The 13,139-nt window shown below is 39.9% G+C and overlaps 1 protein-coding gene across 3 annotated transcripts in view; it reads right to left on the bottom strand.

The window, feature by feature from the left end:
• Positions 1-13,139, bottom strand: part of nup214 (nucleoporin 214) — a 45,001-nt gene that overhangs the window by 16,570 nt on the left and 15,292 nt on the right. For 2 of the 3 annotated variants that reach the window (XM_061927463.2, XM_061927466.2), the window contains exons 11-23: positions 11,065-11,223; positions 10,376-10,757; positions 10,160-10,293; positions 9,987-10,075; positions 7,967-8,050; positions 7,739-7,888; positions 4,422-4,580; positions 4,244-4,347; positions 4,001-4,180; positions 3,833-3,924; positions 2,379-2,462; positions 1,999-2,307; positions 1,747-1,914 (exon numbers count right to left, since the gene is read on the bottom strand). In XM_061927463.2, the coding sequence (XP_061783447.1) occupies positions 1,747-1,914; positions 1,999-2,307; positions 2,379-2,462; positions 3,833-3,924; positions 4,001-4,180; positions 4,244-4,347; positions 4,422-4,580; positions 7,739-7,888; positions 7,967-8,050; positions 9,987-10,075; positions 10,160-10,293; positions 10,376-10,757; positions 11,065-11,223 (2,094 nt within the window). The remainder of the gene's footprint in view (positions 1-1,746; positions 1,915-1,998; positions 2,308-2,378; positions 2,463-3,832; positions 3,925-4,000; positions 4,181-4,243; positions 4,348-4,421; positions 4,581-7,738; positions 7,889-7,966; positions 8,051-9,986; positions 10,076-10,159; positions 10,294-10,375; positions 10,758-11,064; positions 11,224-13,139) is intronic. The other variant, XM_061927465.2, reaches the window with a different exon arrangement.

Raw genomic sequence — 13,139 nt, 5'->3', positions numbered from 1 at the left:
CAACACATTCAAAATGATTTCCTTTGTACAAGAACCATTACGGCAGATAAGAACACTAGTTGGACCTCAAGTAGAAATTGAATGTGCATATGAAAACAACACAGGCATTATAAACAAAGTAATATGGCAGAAACAATAATAACATAGTAAGGAAAAACAAATATGAAAATTGTGCAAGATAACATCTTGTGGACATAAGAGATAAACAAATAAAAACAAATGTAAGAATTTTGCAAGATGGCACTTTTGTCCATATAAATAAAAATAGTGTTCATATATGAGATCTGGTCTTATACATAGGGTTGTACGATTATGGCCAAATTAATAATTAAGATAATTTTTTTATCAGTACCGGTAGTGAAATCACGATTATTAATCAGGATTATTCATTATGTTAGGTAAAACTGTGTTGGGTCGAGGTGTGAACGTCACCCTTTTCACATTACATGATGCCTTTATCTCTATGTTTATAGTTTAATAAAGAGAAGTCTTTTTTCAAGTTATGCACATTTACATGTTAATGTACATGCTGTATTGGGACAAATCTATTAAGAGTTTGAGCAGAAATGTCGTATAGGAATTAACTATACACCATAAAGCATTAACAAAGTGCTATGTCACATTAATGTTTTTACAAAGTAACTTTGTGAAATGAACAAATCCACAACATGTAAAAACATGGTGTATACTTCTTGATATCAATATAAAACAAGGCCGTTAGGCCAATGAAGATAACGTCTAATAAACAAGCGTTATTCTTCAACAACACAGTGTGTTTCAGTGCAACAGTTTAGCCAACAAAAATAAACAGGAGTGACACCTCTCACTTCGAATACACAATCTTCCCAGCCTGCGTTCAATTAGAAAAGATGACAAAACATTTGATCTGGTATTGATGTTATTGGAACACTGAAAAAATTGCTAACTAAATAAAGGACGAGTGAACATCACAATAAACAAACGGCACGACTTCATAAACAAGTTGTGGCAACGTTCCCGACACATCGCCTTTTTCCTCACGTCATTAACTCTCAAACACAGCAGGACACTGTGTTAAGAAAATTAAAGCAACATCGGCATACAACGGTATACTTTTAGCGTAGGACAAATGCGTCTGTCTCCAATATTGTCCACTCCTGTAGTTATCTAAAAGCAGCAGTGCGGTCTTGAACGTACACCGAGACTCCACGGAAATTAAGCGAGGGGAAAGGAAGTTAAACGCAAGAGTAATTCTACGAAGCCAAGTCTGTGTAGTTGCTTTCCGCCATGTTTCAAGCCAAGCGTTAATGCGCATGCGCTACTGTGATTCTGTTTCCAGGAGGTAAGCGGTGTTGCCTAAAATGCATTAAATGAGGGTTTTTCGGTAATTAAAATTTTTTAACGGTATTACTAACCTTCTGAAATGTTACCGCGGTTTATCATTATACCATTTAGTGACCGTTACATCCCAACAGTGGACATTATTGTTTTGCACAACAGGGCTATTATCCCTGCTCTGCCCTTCATACTGCCCACGCACACCACACATAAAAAAAAAAATCAAAATATATTTATATACATTTTATTCTTATTAATCTTGGTTATATCATCTTGCACTGTTGTTATTGCTAAGGATGAGAGACGTAATTTTGTGTATGCAACATACGGAAAATGATAATCCTTGACATTGATCATTTTCAAACCTAACTACACAATATTTTGTTATTTAAGTGTTCGTAGGTTATAAAAGAGCATGTTTTGTCTTACCCGTCTTCTGATTGGCCATCAGCCTGCGCATGGCAGCGGTGGCTGCGGCTTGCTGGGCCGGGATGGTGACAGGTACAGTCCTCTCGACCGGGGGGGCGCCGTGTTTGACTGTTTTTGTGGCAAGAGCGGTGCTGTCAGCTCCACTGAGGATGATCTTATTGGTTGGAACTGAAATTATAGGGTTAAAATATAGATTTTAAGCACTTTTAAAAAAAAATATACATGTGGACCCGCAGTGTTAAATTGACTTACCAGGGCTGGGAATCGGGCTAAGTCTGAAGCCCATGCCTGGCACAGCCTGTATTTTGCTTAAAGGTGTAGACTGGATGGAGCCGAAGCCCGGCTGGATGGATGTGGTCCTGACTACGGTAGGATGGCGAGGGAATGCAGGGGTGGCGGCAGCCATGGGGAGGCGCTCTGGCTGCAGTTCTTCCTCTTCCTTCACCTCCAAGCGAGGCAGGTGAGGAGGCTCCATTGACGGCGACAGGGAAGATGTGGAGCTCATGTCATCCAAATCCTCATAGTATTTTGGCGACAGGAAGGCAGAGCGAGACAAATTGGCTTGAGGAAAGTAAAGTAAGGTGAGTTAGAGTCATCAATAAGGTTTAGTACATATTTTTTTTTAGCAGTACCTGGTGCAGTTGATCGAACAGGAGGCATGTGGCCCTTGGAGAGGAAATTGCGCAGCTGAGACTGTTTTACTGGTGATATCTTGACTGGAAGATAAAATGCATATTGTCCTTTGTCAATTACCGTATAGAACATATACAGTAAATGCTTTATTTAATGCCTTTGATCAATTAATTGCCAATTCTCCTAGGGTTTCTGCACAAAAGCAAACCACAGCCGGAGTTTACTAATTACACTGAAAAAATTAATTGTTCATCAGACCCAGGGAAAAAAGCTGGCGTTTACATGGCTGTCTCGTACACAAGCACACGTCGGGAGTGCATGCACAATTGCAAAAGCCGTCCCGGAGATGCAATTACCGGTACTATAACTAATTTGCAGTCATGTTGTTGTGATTTACTATACATTCAATGATAGCTGACAACTAACTTTTCTTACGTAGGCTGTAGTTATGTGCTCAAAACCGGAACACCTCTAAAAATCAGTGCCCTCCAGGCAGCGGCCAAAGGTTGCAAACAGTCACTTTAAGAGCTGTGGCTGTAAGCAACCTCCTGAATTAGTTTTGTTCAATTCCACTAGTAATCAGTAGTTGCATTTGAAGTATCATTAGTAGTCAGCATCAAGAACCTTTATATACGTCTGCATGCACTTTAAAATGTTGGTTGCTCTTCGCAATGTAACGATAAATGGTATTTATAACCGCGGTAAAACTCCTGACGGTTTGTACTAATGTTTTATAATAAAATCATCGAAGAACCGTGATTATCGACTGCACTTTGATAAACTAACGGACTGACTGCCACTAGCTTAATTTCAATTAATTTAAATTTATTTGGGATAGCCCCTTAAATTCAGCATCTAATTTTTAAGGCGGTCCCTAAATGCTAACATGAATACAACAGACATTAACGTCTTTCCCTATTAAGAAAGGAAATACCCTAATCTAAACCAATATGCAGTAAACACCTTAATGTTTGAGCAACTAAGATATTCAATTGTGTACATTGAACCTAAAAGCTGTGCTTCGAACAGAGTGATCAATCTATACACAGAGAAATACAATGCAAAGAAGTTTTTACTGTGAGTTCAAGGACCGCTGAACAGACTACGACCCCACAACGCCCACCAGAACACTATCAGTGAGGCATACAAAACAATACATGCAAAATAGTGAGCTTTCTAAAATTTCTACAAATCTTTTTACAATGACTTTATCAGTAACATTAATGCTGTGCAATGTGCAAATTAACTGTTAATGAATTATATTTTCCTTTCCACTTTCTCATGCACTCTACATCAATAGAGTGAAAAATGACATGTTTTTGATGATGAACCTTCTCATTTTGGCAACTGACCGCTTCTCTACAATTTTCCACCTGCTTCCAATTATCCCCACTGGCAGTAAACTGACAACCCAGCTATAATGACAACATTTATGGTATACAAATCTTAATACCTGGAGATGGGCTTTTGGCCTTAGAAGGGGTGGTGTCCAGTTTGGCCTTCAAGAGGGCCTCCCTTAAGCTGTTGAGCTCCTTTTCCATACTGCTGAAAGACAAAAACAACTTTAAAGCACCAATTCGACAGTTTTGTCCCACATCCTTTTACCTTAACCAACACCTACCCTGCTGATGTTGCTGCAGTAGAGTTATGACTTGCATTGGGAGTGTCCATCTTGTTATAGAGGTGCAAGGAGGTCAGCTCACTGACCAGCTGGTCCAGTCTGTTCTTCTGCTGGTTGATGATGTACAGATTGTTGGCCAAAGTGTTGAACAAACCTTCACGCCCGGGCACCACCATGTGCCTATAAACACACAAATTAATTCAAAAGACTATACAGAGCTCGCTCAAGTAGGGTTGTACATACTTCTTTTTCTTCTTTCTCTCCAAGCTCTTCTCCCATTCCACATCCAGAACACAGTTGACATCCTCCACGGCAAACGTAACATACTGATAAAGCCTACGAATCTCCTATACAGTAAGTAAAATGGTCAGCGTTGCAGAGCAATGTTTTATTTACCCAGGATGACTAGTGGGTGATTTACCTTGAGCTGCTCCTCACTACGCGGGTCCAGAGGTCTTTTGTAGAGCAGTTGTCTGTAATTGCGTTGCCTGGTGATCTCAGTCTGGGACCTGGCTTCTTCCGCTCCAGCAAAGCCCTCCAGCATGGTGGTCTTCATGGCGCCAATGTCGCCATGCAGAGACTGGAAAAGATGCATTAGCAATCAAGAGCATTTTCAAACAGCATCTAAGACAAGGGAACTGCCCTGTTTGGGGATAATTTTGCCTATCATTCACAATCCTTATGTAAGACAAGAACACATGTTTTTCTTTTTTCTATGCATTCTAACTTATAAATAATTGTTAGCAATAGTCACCTATCAATAGCGCTTTACTCCGCTTATAAATCGCTCTAAAAAACCTGCAAAAACCACCATCGTTTTATATACATGCTGTACATGTAATTTAAGTGTAACATTTAATATTTACATATTTTGCTAATTTTAAGCTTACAGCGGCGTATTAACTTCAAACACATCACAACGTTCCCTTTTACCTTCAACAACAACAACTACTAATCATGACAGACTTCATGAGAGCCATCAAGACTACTTTGGCACAAATGATGATCCAGGACTTTATTTTTGGAGCCCGACTATAAGAAGGATGCGCTCTGAGTTTTGGAAGCTGCGTGCTATACAAATGCAGCTCTTGTGAAACATTAAGGGCCTGATTTACTAAAAGTTTGTGTGTACTAAAACACGTGCAGACTTGATAGCACACGCAAAGCTGATCGACTGAACATGTGCACCTTGCCTCTGGCAGCTGGTGGCTTGGGCAGTGGGGCGGCGGCTTCTCCAACCACGGCAGGCGCACAGCCCCGCTTTGAACTCCAACTAGACTGACGCAGCCCTCAGAGCCAATCCTTGTCCTTAAGTTATGGATGTTTCTTGCTGACTTCCCTTACCGGCTTTTTTCTACCATGCCATAGGCTGTTCACCTACGAGACCTACTGGGATTTGAGCCCAATAGCGCTGGTGTACAGCCTGTGTTACATCGTACAATAATAATCATTATAGAAATAGAACAAAACATTATAATTAAAAAAAATAAGCCCGATTGTAGCTGAGATAGGCTCCAGCGCCCCCCGCGACCCCAAAGGGAATAAGCGGTAGAAAAAGGATGGATGGAAGTTAATATCAATTACCAATAACACAGATTTTTTTAAATGCATGTAAACTTTGCTTTTTTCATAGAAAATATGTGCATCATTGATGGTCATGCAAATTACATAATGACATCATATAGACTACGCCCCTACTGCCCAAGCGGCGATTGCTCTAAGACTGGGAAATTCAGCTTCCTCTAAAATAATACAAAAGTGGTCAAATATGTACTTTTGTGTTTACATTTTATTGACTAAATAGGTAGTAGAATGCGTTCAACATTTGTTCAGAATCAGCTACTTTAGCGGCAGCTGACGTGACTTTCTACTCATTAATTCGGAGCATAGAGTGAGTTGTTCCACTGCATCCAAACGAGACAGTCATTGGATAAATGCTGCTCAGCTTTGTCCCACCCATGAAAGTAGAGCATCTTTAGAAGTGAAAGTAGTGTGGGCGTGGCTTCGGCTAGCCAGGACGTTGGTTGATTGAATGATCTGTCTAAGGCTAAAACCCTTCTTGATTGACAGCACTGAGCGAATTAGAATCTTGAAATATAAACCACTGCATTTTTCAATTTTATTCCATTATCCCTGCTGTAATGCAACATTTTACATTTTTGTAAGTTACAACATTTTTCTTTGTAAAATCTTTATATCTTTTATCTGTTATTAGAGACTATACTCATGTTTAGACAATAGCTGAATATTAGCTTACCCCACTTGACCAGCAGCCGCAACTGGTGTACAGTCTGTGTTACATCGTACAATAATAATGATTATAGAAATAGAACAAAACATTATAATAAAAAAAAAAAAAAAAAAAAAGTTAATATCAATTACCAATAACACAGATTTTTTGAAATGCTTTTTTCATAGAAAATATGTGCATCATTGATGGTCATGCAAATTACATAATGACATCATATAGACTACGCCCCTACTGCCACAAGTTTATTGGCAAACCGGGGGAAACCCAGAAAGGGATTGTGAATAATATGCAAAATAAAAAATAAAAAAGTGTAATTCCCCTGTAAACAGGGTTAAATTGGGGGCCCTAAGCAATTTTTTTTGAAATGTTGTAAAATTAGCTTTTTTCATAGAAAACATCTGCATCATTGATGGTCATGCAAATTACATAATGACATCATATAGACTACGCCCCTACTGCCACAAGTATATTGGCAAACTGGGGGAAACCCAGAAAGGGATTGTGAATAATAAAGAATAAAAAATAAAAAATAAAAACGTGTAATTCCCCTGTAAACAGGGCTAAATTGGGGCCCTAAGCAATTTTTTTGAAGCCCCCTTTATTACACTTTTTTGATTTATTTATGTGAAACATTTTTTATACTTTTTAAATCCAACTTGAATTTAACTTGATGCGGGTTTTGGACTAAAACTAATTTACGGGAAATAAATTGTTCAACTTTTTTTGGTGCAAAACTACAGAGCCCCTAAAGGGACATGGATGTTTTGCGAGATCTCGCAATACTTTTTGCGAGATCTCGCAAAAGGTTTTTTTCTTATGTCAGTGAACCGGAAGTAAAACAGACAGCGATAGTGAAACGGAAGTGAAACAGACACAGCGATGGAGGAGTGGGAGCATGCTGGAGCCCACCCATCATCTGTGCTCTGTTGTGGGACCATAATACAATTTGATGTCTTTATGTTAGGCCAATACTAAAAAATAAATCAATAAACTTCTCCCACGGATGATGGGTAGGCTCCTCTATCACTTTGTTTGTTTTACTTCCGGTTCACTGACATAGGAAAAAAAACATTCGCCAGATCTCGCAAAACATTTTTTTCCCTCCATGTCCCTTTAGGGGCTCCGTACAAAACAAGATTTTTAACAGCATTAAAACAAATGTAGAAACCTTCCTAACTTGACTCTGACCGGGATTCAAACCCTGCATCACTTGTCTTTCAAGACAAGACCCAAAGCAGGAGCCAGTGGGACACAATTAGTAAATTTGACATTAGGTTCTTAACAGTGATGGGAGTAGGAAACGGCTAAGAAAACGTTTGTGTAAATTTCATAAAAGAGGCACCCTGTCATTCATTATTTTACATTTTACATGAGCATATTTCAGCGCTTGATCTGCGGTCCGGCACCATGTAAGAACCGTCATTAAAAAAAGTACAGATTTGGCATTGGTTTCGGGTTATATGTAAACAACACACAACAGGTGTTACCTCTGTTGTTTCTTTGATCTCCAGGCTGAAAATGTTAAGCTCTTCTGACTCAGTCCTCAGCTCCTTCATCTCCTCGTTGGTTCCGACTTTGAAGTCCGCTGTCGAGCTTCGCGTTTTTAAATCCTCTAGCTCCTTTTGGAAGTGTGAAATCTGAACGCATTGAAAAAGACATGCTTACACCAAAGTCCTTGTTGATAAGTTCTCTAATCACAGTCAAATGGAGCTAACCTCCTCCAGTATGCCCGTCATAATGGGATCGGACTCTTTCTTTGGCTGAGCCTGTTTCTCCACGACCTTCACGCCAACAGCCGCCTGTAACAGGAAGTGATAAAGTACCTCAATTTAATGCTATATTACAACTCAATAGTGTGCAGACGCTGAAAGGTACCGGTACAACAAGTGTGTGAAGTCATAAAAGCTACCCCAAGGGGCAGTATTTCACAAGAGAAAAGTTATTATAGCGCAAAGTACAGGTACAATACTTTTGGGATAAAATATACATAATTAAATACCCTAAAACAGGGGTATTAAAAGTAAATTGTTTGGGGGACACATTTCTAAAAAGCTAAGGACAGGGGAACGGACTTCACTATCAGTCTTATTTTGTATAGTCATGATAACCAGCGTCCTCCACAGTAGACATTTAATTTTGGCCCATGTATTTTGTCAGTTACAGGAGCGATCTGCTGGTTTTCAGGACCTTCTGCAATAAAGCTAGTCAAAGGTAATTTCTATGGCAGCACTTAAATTTTCTTAACAATCTCCTTCAAAAATGTGCGTCTCACAAGTTTTTGGAACTGAACTCACGTGCGACCAGTTGAATAGCCAAAATTAGAAATGGGCAGCCTCCTGCAATAACGTTATATACTACAATACATTATTTGGAATCTAAATTACAACAGAACCATTTCAAAATATGTTCCATCTACACTTCTGTTAAAATATAATAAAAACTTTTGAGTATCCTTCTGTGGTTTAATACTGTACATTAGTTTTGGGCGATAGTACAAACTTGGGTATAGATCAAATAAATACCAAGTAGTTCCAACTTCCAGGAACAGTACTGTTCATATCAATGCTGATACTGACATTTGAAATAGTCAAGCTCATTAAAAGATTGTATTTTTGATCAGACAAAAACGCAAGATGCAATTTTGTTGTTTGTTTTTACAATTTCCTACTGTTGGCTCCGTTTTAAATCTTTTGGCGTTTACTCTGTGTCCAATAACTTATTTCAACGAGTTTGTTAACAATGGGAAAATATTTTTTGATAGTAAAAAATATTTATCTAACCACTGTAGTACCGTCCATATAATGATATATTTGTATTGACCGGCCCACCTTTATCTACATTCAAGAGCTCTAGCATGCGGTTATCTTATCCTCCTATGGTGTATAGTGTAGCATGTTTAGTTCGTTATTCCTCCTCTTGGGATGATACTTGTAAAAAACATACTTTTATTTGAAGCAATGTAGGCGAGGATTGGGCTGTGCACTATGGAGGGATGTTCGCTGCTAGCAAGAATAGTACATGGCGTTGAGGACGCATTCTTTCACTTGACAATGTCAAGTTTGCAGGACACAGCTGGAATGTGTCATCAGCATGCATCATCACGATATAACGGTACTATTCAAAGCTGTATTGTCGGCTAAATTTCTATCGTCTATGATGCTCCACCCCAGCTAGCCCAAATGATTAAAAAGAGGTCCGAAGATGAACCTCTAGGAACTCTATTGCTCAATAGTTGAACAAATGACTACTGACTACATATGTAGTGAAAAAGCTACAGCAACACCTTAGTTACATAAATTCCATTCCGCAGAAAATGTCTACCTGCAAAAAAGGAGAAGACTTAAAGGGGTGCCTTGAAGAACGCCTCAGTTATGTAGATTACAAGTTTGGACCCCAGTTTTCAATGTTTGCTAGCAGGGATAACATGTCCATACAAAGATCTGCCAATGTGTTTAAGTTACTCTGTACAACAGGGGCACTCCAATATATTTAGAAATGTGTTGCAAAAAAGTGTCTTCCAAGTTTTGAACTGAATTCTGTGGCCAGTCAAATAGTCCTGCCATAAAACTTTATTAACAGAGCAGTGGTAAGAGTAAACAACACTTTAAACATGTTGCCTTATGCCAGGTACTATAGAGATGAAACTTTATAGGATATTGTAATCACAGTAAATTGTAGCCTCATATACAATACAGAAATTAAACTAAGGTAATTACTAATAACATAAAATTGGACCTGGGGAGTTTGGATGCGGCCTTGATGAGCTGGTCCTGGTTTTTGGACCGCTGGAGTTGGTGTGGTGCTTTGGATAGGACGCACAGGAGCTGGAATTAAAATTAGGGAAAAACAGATCACAATCCAGGCGATGAGAAGTGGAACTTCTTGATGAAAACAGGAATTGTGCTTACTTGACACTGCCGCAGGCTTGGCAGTGGCTAAGGCGAGGGCAGGGACGCTTTGGCTGATGCTGCCATTTTTGGGTAAGGACGTCGTGAAGGAGAAAGATGGTGTGGATGCTGCTGCAGCCTCTAGAGCTGAAAATCTTTGAAAAGGTAGAAGCAGCTGTTAAAATCCATACCTCTCAATATAGCGTATGCACCAAGGTATTCGAGAAAGAGTCTTACTTGTCATTCAAATTTTGTTTGACCGTCGGTAACGAGGGAGTCACAAGGCTTGGTGGTGTCGGGGTTGTGACCTTATTTGAAGGGGTGCTAAAAGAAAACGCAGAAGGGGCCGAGGGAGTGTCGGAGGGAGGCTTGGCGGAAAAAGAGGAGCCTGAGGCCCCGGAGCCGAAAGGTGCAGTTGACCCGAGGGAGAAGGCGGGAGGAGCAGAGTTGCTGCTGGCGGAGGGTATAGCAAAAGAGAAGCCTGAGGATACGGAGGTGGTGGCAGTGGGCAGAATGCTGAAAGAGGGAGCAGATGAAGTCGCAGCAATGTTTGAGAAGGCGGGCAGGGCAGAGGGGACGACGGGGGCAGCAGTTTTGGGGGGCTGGGCTGTTAAAGCACCTACAAAAAAAAGACAATGTTAATTGTTAAGGGTTTTAATTTGCCAGGGTTACATTCAAGACAGTGCTGCGTGTTGCTATGCCTCGCTGAACGCAGGGGGAAAAAAAGGGACGCAATACTGCGCTCCCAGTATTCAAGAAAATACGCAATAGGTACTTGTTGAGGCACATCACATAATCAGTGAACACTATTGCATGTATTTTGAGTCCTTTAGCAAGTCTACAGTTAAGTTACTTTACAAGGCTTGCTATTCAGCTATCAAGAGCCGCACTGTGGAACTCTCAACTGGTTTACTTAGCTTACTCACCTGGCTTGGGGAGTCTCTCGCCCTCAGCTGTGAGGGCGGCGCAAGGTGAAATCAGCTGCTTGACCCCGGCGTTGTGGTTAAGCAGCGCAAAAGGGCAGAGCACTCCTTCGGTGGACAGCATGAGCAACGTGGGAGCCGACGGCAACGTTTTGTCATCGCCTTGATAAAAAGACAATAGTAAAAACTATGATGAAAATCAAAGACACACGACTTACTATAGCGAATTTTGCCCTGTTGTAGTCAAAAAGGTCATGTACACATTTGTACTGAACTATAACAACATTTTAATGATAGCATATTTTTGTCCATGATCAAATATTGTACAAAGTAGGTTTTGATGTGTTTACTATTGCTGTGAATCCTACCTAAATCTTTTAATTGTATAACTAAATAAGACAAAATCAATATTAGGAATACCTCTTATTAGTGTACTGGATCTTACTTGGGTGTGCAGCCATACCTAACGTGGAGAGTGAGTAAAATGAATGATAACTGGAACCCACTACATGTTTATATACAGCATCTGGTCTGATTTACAGCTTCATCTCAAGTAAGGAACTGTAGTTGGAAAACTAGGTCGAGAGTTAAAGGGCAAACATGGAGGATCTCATCAGCATTCTGCAGCAGGAACGTCTGGGCTTTTTGTTTGTTGTTGTTCTCAAGCTTGTTTTGAGCACTTTCTCCTTCCTTGCTCGCTCTCTTCCTCCCTCTGCTGTCTCGTTGCCAATTGGATTTTGATCAAAACGGCAATCACGTCAAGTGTGCTGCACAAATTGCGGGTTCTTTTCAAGATGGGACGAGACAGGGTACGTGAATGTCTGGCGCGCTCGCGTGCGCACACACACACACAAAAAGTGTGCTGAGACAGAAGCTTATTATTATTCTCTGGGCGAGCTCGGTTGAGCACTGCAGTTAATGCTGCGTGCACAAAAAGCAACCTGATAAATGTCTGCTCTCAATCATCATTGAGAGTATGTTGAACATGCAAAGCTTTTGTGGCGCAAGCACAAACAAGGCGCAACTTTAAGCCCAAATATCTCTTCAGATCAAATACATGTACCAACATTTTGGCCTCTAGAAAGTTAATCTTTTTATTTTTGATTGACAGGTACTCCTCAAACGATACAGGACCCTCCAAAGACCTCAATTGAGTGAGCTTAAATAGATGCACTTGCATTTACACCTTTGTCATTAAAGCTGGTGTTTTATAGTTTTTACTCATAGCAGTGGTCAAGGTATTTTTACACATTCAATGTTAAAATCATACTCAAAAGTTTGTGTAGATGTAGAAAACGTTTTTATAATGGCAACAGTTTGACCACAGCATTGATCCGAATATAAGACAACATGGTTTATATTAAAGTTAAAGTACCAATAATTGTCACACACATACACACACTAGGTGTGGTGTAATTAACCTCTGCATTTGACCCATCCCCTTGTTCACCACCTGGGAGGTGAGGGGAGCAGTGAGCAACAGCGGTGGCTGCGCCCGGGAATCATTTTGGTGATTTAACCCCCAATTCCAACCCTTGATGCCGAGTACCAAGCAGGGAGGTAATGTCTCCCATTTTTATAGTCTTTGGTATGACTCGGCCGGGGTTTGAACTGACAACCTACCGATCTCACGGCTTACACACTAACCACAAAGCCACTGAGAAGGTGGCCTTGTGGATTTAAAAGGTCATTTGCATGACAATTTTACTTTACTTTTTTTTTTTCCATACAGTAAATCAAATCAACTTTATTTATAAAGCACATTTAAAAAAAAAAATCATTTCATTCAAAATATTTTCTTATTTCTGAATAATTCAGTATCATTGATCACCATTATATTATAGTGCTTTACTACTATACTATTTTGACTTAAATTCACATTTAAAAAACACTTCCTTATGGTCTAGATAATATGTTTTGGATAAGCTTTGGTGTAAATTGTGCATAAATGCTGCTCCACAGTCACCTTTATAACCCATTTTTTTGTTGAGTCTTTGCAAGATGCTCAATTTTGGAGGCGTTGGTGGATTGCAAATGAAACCACACTCCACCCTCTCCAAAAGTATCATAATTTATCT

This window comes from Nerophis lumbriciformis, linkage group LG32 (genome assembly GCF_033978685.3).
Source record: "Nerophis lumbriciformis linkage group LG32, RoL_Nlum_v2.1, whole genome shotgun sequence".
NCBI lineage: Eukaryota > Metazoa > Chordata > Actinopteri > Syngnathiformes > Syngnathidae > Nerophis > Nerophis lumbriciformis.
This window is presented reverse-complemented; position numbering and strand designations above follow the sequence as displayed.